This window comes from Scomber scombrus, chromosome 6 (genome assembly GCF_963691925.1).
Source record: "Scomber scombrus chromosome 6, fScoSco1.1, whole genome shotgun sequence".
NCBI classification, from domain to species: domain Eukaryota; kingdom Metazoa; phylum Chordata; class Actinopteri; order Scombriformes; family Scombridae; genus Scomber; species Scomber scombrus.
This window is the reverse complement of record NC_084975.1, coordinates 2,555,114-2,563,172: the sequence shown is the minus strand read 5'-3', so window position 1 is coordinate 2,563,172 and position 8,059 is coordinate 2,555,114. Positions and strand designations below refer to the sequence as shown.

Genomic DNA, 8,059 nt, shown 5'->3' with positions numbered 1-8,059 from the left:
CCTGCATGGAGCTCATATTTACTGTGCTTAGGTGTGTTTAAAGGTCCCTGCTGTTCATTCTGCTCCAGCAGACAATGTTCTTCTGCTTGACCACCAGCCTGCTTCTGGACTTCATATATTTCAGCCACGTAAGCGCTCAGTTTCATCTCAATCCACATGCAAACAAACATGGAGTCCCTCATTTTCTTATGAACCAATGCCACAAAAAACTCTGGGTGCCTTTAAATCTGAATTTCCTCCAGCTTGTCTCATGCAATGTTTAAAGTATGTAAAGCACTGTTTTAACACTTATTGGTGATTTTAAAGTGTTGCAGCAGCTTGCAGGAGTCAAACACTGACTTTTTGTTTAAAGAAGTTGTGCAGTAATAAAAGTGAGAGCTGAACTGTCTTGTTTTCCTGCCTCACCTATGATGATGGTGCACGCGCTCAGCAGCCCGATCTCCTTCTTCAGCGTCACCCTGTCGGGGATTTCGGGCTTCTTCCTGCGGTCTGTCACGGCGCCCTGCGGCCGGGAGCAGATGCTGCTGCTGCCGTTCTGTCCATCCATGTCCGCCTTGCCCGGGTCCGGTCCGGTCCGTCCAGTCTACTGTGTCCTCCCAGTCCCAGTGCTCCCAGTGCTCCCAGTGCTGCTGTCCTCTCCTCACTCCGTATTCATGCACACTGAATGGGCTGCGCTTGCGCAACAACCTGCCGCTGTCCAGGGTAGAATGTTAAATACCCGGGACCCGCCGTGATGCGTTCAAGGACACGGGACCTGCCGTGAGGCGTTCAGGGACCCGGGACCAGGGTTATTATAGATTTGAAATTTCCATTAGTTTCTATTTTTATTGAGTTTTTCAGTTTGCTTTTTTATTTCATTTTAGTTTTAGTTAGTTTAACACGTGATTAAGTTGTTTAAGTTTCTTTTCTTTCTTTTTTTTACTGAACTTTTTTAAATGTTTGTTTCAGTTAACTTAATTATTTTTTCACTGCTAGTTTTTTAGTTAACTATAATAACTCTGCCCAGGACCCACAATGAGGCGTTCACGGACCCAAGACACACCATGAGGCGTTCAGGGACCCTGGATCATCTCACCTCAAGCATTAAAACATATGAGTATGTCCATCTCAGAGTTGATGTTATAGTTAGTTAATGTTCTTTTATTCTTATATACTGCATGTTTAAATATATATACTGCTGCTTGGAAATAAAAATGATTAGCCACTTATTTGATTAGAAAAACCCAAAGAGAGTGTTTCCACTTAAGTTACAATCTTATCATGTTCATTAAGTTTTGGAGCCATTTCTAAATAAACTAACATGACCAAACTCTTCATAATGAATGAACATGTGACCCAGTGCAGCGCTGTGACTCACTGATGTGTTTTTAATTGTTTGTACAACAACAGAGGAATAAGATATATCAGACTTTGAATACACACATTAATACTTAGTTAGTAGATCAGTTCATTGTTGGTTTGGATCCAAAACATAAAGAATAAATATAGAAAACGTATCCTTTAATTCAAACTAATAAGAAAACAATCACACATACACACACACACACACACAGACACAGACACAGACACAGACACACACACACACACACACACACAGACACAGACACACACACGTTTAGAAGTCAGTAAATTAACAAAACGACATCGACAGTAAATAAATAATTCCTAAAGTTTCTACACTTATAACAGGACAAATATTCATTTTCATCACTTAAACACTTAAAAAAAATGTCCATATGAGACAAAATGCTTCTGTGAAAGTTTCAGTTAAAGCTCCTCACATCCTGAAGCAGCAGAGATCATGTTTAAGTTGACCATCATCATCATCATCATCATCATCAGATCCAAACGTCCCAGCAGGGCCAGCCTTCAGCTCCCAGCAGCGGTGGGTCGGTGGAAGAAGTTGTGGATGTGCTGAGCGGCAGCTTGACCCACGACGGACTCCAGCTCTGACGGGTCAGCGTTACACAGCTGATGGATGCTGGAGAAGTGCTGCAGCAGAGCCAGAGCTTTGACCCTTCCCACCCCCGGGACCTGCTGCACTAGGGCCAGGACCACAGGATCCAACAGCCGAGAAGCACTCCTCCTCCTGAAGGGGTTGTCTCTGCCGTCGCTGTTGACCTGCAGAGGATCACACAGCTGTGGGTTAGACTTCTTAGATACATGGAAGACACCAGAGATCTGTGTTATACAATCATATACAGTAATATACACCACACTCATTGTTTAAAATACACAGGGAGGCCCAGGAAGGGACATGGAGAATATTTCTAATGGGAGAGAGAGATAGAGATAGATAGAGATAGAGAGAGAAAGAGAGATAGAGAAAGCGATAGATATAGCTAGAGAGAGAGGGAGAGAGATATTGTTATAGATTGTTAATTATGCAGCCCATATGTGAGTGGAGAGAGTAGACATGAGTCCAGGATCTCTTGCGTTGAAATGGTTTATTTACTTGGCCAAGAAGAAGTGAATGAATGATCAGTACACATTATGTTCTGACGTTCCTTTCAATTCTGACGTTTCTGTCCTCCGGGGAAACCACACATAGACTTTAAACCACACAGATAAACTTTAAACCACACAGATAGACTTTAAACCACACAGGTAGACTTTAAACTACACAGGTAGACTTTAAACCACGCAGGTAGACTTTAAACCACGCAGGTAAACTTTAAACCACACAGGTAGACTTTAAACCACACAGGTAGACTTTTAACCACACAGGTAGACTTTAAACCACGCAGGTAAACTTTAAACCACACAGGTAGACTTTAAACCACACAGATACACTTTAAACCACACAGGTAGACTTTAAACCACACAGGTAGACTTTAAACCTCACAGGTAGACTTTAAACCACACAGGTAGACTTTAAACCACACTGATAGACTTTAAACCACACAGGTAGACTTTAAACCACACTGATAGACTTTAAACCACACTGATAGACTTTAAACCACACTGATAGACTTTAAACCACGCAGATAGACTTTAAACCACACAGGTAGACTTTAAACCACACTGATAGACTTTAAACCACACAGGTAGACTTTAAACCACACAGGTAGACTTTAAACCACACAGATAGACTTTAAACCACACAGATAGACTTTAAACCACACAGGTAAACTTTAAACCACACAGGTAGACTTTAAACCACACAGATAGACTTTAAACCACACAGGTAGACTTTAAACCACACAGATAAAGCCACAGGTTGATCCAACACATCTACAACATACAGAATTTTGCTACTTGTCTAAAGACAAGACAGACGACACTCAGGGCCTTTGTCCTCAATCCAACACTATATCAAACCTCTGACTCCAGTTACCTCTACTCCATTCAGGGAAAACAGTCAAACACATGTCTGAGCTTGGCTGCTATAGCAACACTATCAGAAAGCCTCCGGTTTTCCCCAAAAGGAGCAGACTCACTGATCACCACTATCTAAAGGGAGACAGTGTCTAAACCAAGATTTGGTGTGGCCTTGCTATGAACACAGAGCCTAGTTTGACCCAGTGCATGCCAATGATGGAATATACCGTAACAGACATAGCTAGAGAGAGAGAAATAAATATATAGATAGAGAGAGAGAAAGAGATATAGACATAGAAAGAGAGAGAGAAAAGAAGTGGGGAACATTTTTAGGTAGACTTTCCAGGATAATGCTCTTCATTAAGAGCAGTTTATCAACTTTCTGATAATGTCAACAAAAACTGAAAATGTATGAGCTTCATAAATGTAGAATTAATAGTACAGGTGTTCCTAATAAAGTGATCACTGAGTGTATGAACACAGAAAAACTGCATTAGTAAAGAGGGACACTGACGCTGAAACACAGATAAAAGGACATTTTCTTATCAAACTACAACTTTAAAATGAATCCCCAACCTCTGAGAGTAAATGAAGGTTATAATAAGACATTATTTTACCATTTGATTGATGAGCTGTGAGGCCTCAGTCTGCCCGCTGACCGGCAGGAGAGTCAGGCCGAGATCGAACACTACGAACTTCTGGACAGCGGAGAAGTACTGCTCGCTCAGTCTGGTTTTCTCCACCAACACCAGCTGCTGGAGGCTGCTGCTGGCCTTCAGATCAGGAGACACACTGGCTCAGATACATCACACACAATAAAACAGATTAAGCTGATATTCATCAAACTCACATTTCTGTAGCGAACCAGCTTCCTCTTGTAGCTGCTTCCTGCTATGATGTCACACTCGGACACGTACAGGATGCAGCTTTTGTTGGGAAGGTGGAAATCTGCAACACCGAGCTCGTTCTCAAAGAGGATCTTCACACTTCCAGCTGCAGCAGAAGATTTAAAAAAAAACAAAAAAACATATTACATGCTATAAACTGCAGAAAAAAATGGACAAATCTTATCAGCTGTGCAAAACTGCAAGCAACATAAAATGCAGTTTTAGGTTGGGCTGAATTAAAATGCACATAAGACAAATGATAAATGAGATGTGAAAGATGGTTAAAAAAAAAAAAAGAGAACAGTATGTAATTTATAAATGTGTCCAAATCTGGTGTTTTAATGTTATAAGTAATGTAACTATTTCAATTACTTAATCAAAGTAATGTAACTTATTACATTTGATGACTTTTCTAATTTTCTAACCAATGTTTTCAGCTGTTAGTGTAAATGTTCCCTCCATCTGTCCTTCCTTCCTTCCTTCCGTCCTTCCTTCATACCTTCCTTCGTTCTGTCCTTCCTTCCATCTGTCCTTCCTTCCTTCCTTCCTTCATACCTTCCTTCCTTCTGTCCTTCCTTCTGTCCTTCCTTCCATCTGTCCTTCCTTCATACCTTCCTTCCTTCTGTCCTTCCTTCCTTCCTTCCTTTCCTTCCTTTCTTTATTCCTTCCTTCCTTCCTTCCATCTGTCCTTCCTTCATTCCTTTCATCTTTCCTTTCTTCGTTCCTTCGTTTGTTTGTTCCTTCCTTCACCCCTTCCTTCTTTCCTTCCTCTGTTTCTTCCTTCTGTCCTCCCTTCCTTCCTTCCTTCCTCCCTTCCTTCCTTCCTTCCTTCTTAAGATCTAATATCAGCTGTTAGGGTAAGTGTTTTTATGGATACTGACATGATTTATAAGGGAGATCATTTCTTATAAAGCAACATTTATCTCTCATTGTAAAATGTATTCATTAGTTCATGTAGATTTTGGAATATAAAATAAAGATATTTGATGAATAAAGTGGGTTTAATTGGTACTGTGACTCCATTTAAGCTCATGTGTGCTCCTAATAAGCCCACATCATGACCATCTTCCTTCCTTTCTTCCCTTCTTCCTTCCTTCCTTCACACTTTCCTTCTTTCCTTCCTGCCATCTGTCCTTCCTCCTTTCCTTCTTTCTTTTCCTCGTTTGTTCGTTACTTACTTCCTTCCTTCTTTCCTTCCTTCTATCTTTCTGTCCTTTCTTTCTTCCTTCCTTCCCTCCTTTCTTCCTACCTTCTGTCCTTCCTTCTGTCCTTCCTTCCTTCTTTCCTTCCTTCCTTTGATGAATAAAGTGGGTTTAATTGGTACTGTGACTCCATTTAAGCTCATGTGTGCTCCAAATAAGCCCACATCATGATTTGTTTACTAAATATAAAAAAAATATATTTATTTCAAAGGATTAAAAACATCAATACATGTATTCAGTAACATGTTAAATATTAAAAAATGAGGAAAAAACCTTCCTGAGTAAAATCTTAATGCAGATTTTCAATGCAGAACTCCACTCACAAATCTCACTAAATACGACTCTAAACCTAAAAAAAAAAGATATAATTAAGTGTCACCTTTAAACTTTGAGTAAGTTTATGATTATTTAATAGTCATTCTTCATTTCGGCATTAATAACATCTCGTTTGCAAGCTTTATTTCTATAAAATGCCACTTTATCCCACAGATACACATTAAAACCTGACCTATGAGCAGCTCAGTTTAGTCTTTATTTAACATGAAAAGATGATTTTTAGTCAATGACATGTGAGCCGAATTAAAAACAGGGATTATATGATCCAGAAAAGCTACACAGTCTTATTATAACAGGTTTTTTTGTTTATTTTTTAAGCAAAATAATCTTAAATATTCATATTTTTCAATGGAGTTTGGTGCGTTTGAGGTCTGCAGGTAAAAGAGGACATCACAGACTCTCCCTAAAGTTACACACAACAAGGCTGTTATAGATTAATTAGAAATAAAATAAAATGTTGCTGCAGATTAAGTGATTTCTTACCCTTTAAACTTTGAATAAGTGTTGTGTGTCTCCACTTCTCGCTGGCTATGATGTGTCCATAAGGAGGAACAGCATGCAGCACCACTTTCACTTTAGTTTCCATTGAAATCAAACGCTAACCGGCTTCACCACCTTATTGCAATTAAAGACACATTTATTAAACTCTATCAGGTTTTTGGTGTATATTGAAAATTAACTGTTTCCAAGCAACCGTGTAAAAAATGCTGCAGATGTCATGTTTGCCTCCAAAGCGTCCAAATGTCTTCTTCTACTGTCTGAAATCTGCACAGGTGACAAACACACGCCTGCATGTCGACACCTAGTGGTCAAAATGAGAAGCACAGCCTTGCACTATGGGATTAAATTTGTGTCATAAAAATTCAACAAAATCTCCCATAAACAAAAAAATAAATAAAACTAAAAGTGAATAAAAATGAATTGAAAGAAAAAATTAATTAAAGGCAAAACTAGAGTGTGACATTTAATTACAATATGTTCATTTTTACGCTACAAGGCCAAGGTTAATAGATAGATAGATAGATAGATAGATAGATAGATAGATAGATAGATAGATAGATAGATAGATAGATAGATAGATAGATAGATAGATAGATAGATAGATAGATAGATAGATAGATAGATAGATAGGTAGGTAGGTAGGTAGATAGATGGATGGATGGATGGATGGATGGATGGATGGATGGATGGATGGATGGATGGATGGATGGATGGATGGATGGGTAGGTAGGTAGGTAGGTAGGTAGGTAGGTAGGTAGATAGATAGATAGATAGATAGATAGATAGATAGATAGATAGATAGATAGATAGATAGATAGATAGATAGATAGATAGTGAGTGAACATTTTTGACTGGTACTGTGTATATATATATTAAATAGGTAGGTTACAGCAAAGTAACAATGTGCATTATAAAAACAAAAACAACATACCAGAAATACATACCTACATACATACATGGTCGCCCATAAAGTTGGAATAAAATATTTTTTACCTCTTTCCATGAAATGATTGTGAAAATTTGATTTTTATTCTTGATAGATAAAGTGTAAATATTCTCAAAATTGTATTGATCCATCTCATTGCACCTGGTCAAAGGTGATTACTGATGTGTATGAATAGAAAATAAGAAGAGGAATGTGTCTGAAAACTAAATTATTCCAACTTTATGGGCGACCGTGTAGATACACGTGATGGAACAGACTGAGGACCTCAGAATTGCTGGAAGTGTGGAAATGTTTAAAAGGAAGCTCAAAACCTACGAGTTCAGCCTGGCTTTTGATTAAAAATGTAATAGTTTATAGCCTTTAATTTTATTCTGTGCTTGTTTTTGATGTTTTAAATTCTTTAATTTTATTTATTTATTTTTGGTCTATTTCATTTTACACTATCATATTATTATCTTTCTATAGTTGTATCTCCTTATCAATTTTATTTTTCCTTTTTTTTGTCTTTTAGCCTCTTTCTTAACCTAGTTTTATTCCAGCTTTTATTAAACTTCTTATATTTTACTTTTCTTTTGTCTTTTTAATCTATTTTAACCTATTTTTATTTTATTTTATTTGTACTCATACTTTTAATAAACCTTTTATCTTATTCTCTTTTATTTTACTCATTTATTTAATTATTTATTTCCACATATTTCATTTAAATGTTTTAAGCATTTGTATCATTTTCATTTTCTCTTGGTCTCCAGTTTTGTCTTTAAATTGTTCTTTGTTTTATTACTTTTTAAAATTACTTTTATTATTATTGTTGTTGTTATTTTTCTCCCTATTTTTTAATTGTATCTTTTGTTCTGTCTTATTATCAG

General features: G+C 37.5%; 2 protein-coding genes across 2 annotated transcripts in view; both read right to left on the bottom strand.

Moving 5' to 3' along the window:
- Positions 1–547, bottom strand: part of slc7a10b (solute carrier family 7 member 10b) — a 25,694-nt gene extending 25,147 nt beyond the window's left edge. Inside the window, exon 1 of the mRNA XM_062420716.1 lies at positions 406–547. Within this exon, the coding sequence (XP_062276700.1) occupies positions 406–547 (142 nt within the window). The remainder of the gene's footprint in view (positions 1–405) is intronic.
- A 1,051-nt stretch (positions 548–1,598) lies between these two features.
- faap24 (FA core complex associated protein 24) lies at positions 1,599–6,484 on the bottom strand. Its single transcript, XM_062420488.1, has 4 exons — positions 6,230–6,484; positions 4,172–4,314; positions 3,939–4,094; positions 1,599–2,121 (listed from the first exon to the last, which is right to left on the bottom strand). The coding sequence occupies exons 1-4, from the start codon at positions 6,330–6,332 to the stop codon at positions 1,870–1,872; spliced, it is 654 nt and encodes a 217-aa protein (XP_062276472.1). The 5' UTR covers positions 6,333–6,484; the 3' UTR covers positions 1,599–1,869.
- Between the last annotated feature and the right edge of the window lie 1,575 nt (positions 6,485–8,059).

Excerpts from the sequence above, each read along its gene's own strand:
- faap24 (XM_062420488.1), bottom strand. The coding sequence starts at position 6,332 with ATGGAAACTAAAGTGAAAGTGGTGCTGCATGCTGTTCCTCCTTATGGA. Across the intron at positions 4,315-6,229 it reads ACTTATTCAAAGTTTAAAGG|CTGGAAGTGTGAAGATCCTC; the intron begins GTAAGAAATCAC and ends CTTCTGCTGCAG. Across the intron at positions 4,095-4,171 it reads AGCTGGTTCGCTACAGAAAT|GCCAGCAGCAGCCTCCAGCA; the intron begins GTGAGTTTGATG and ends CCTGATCTGAAG.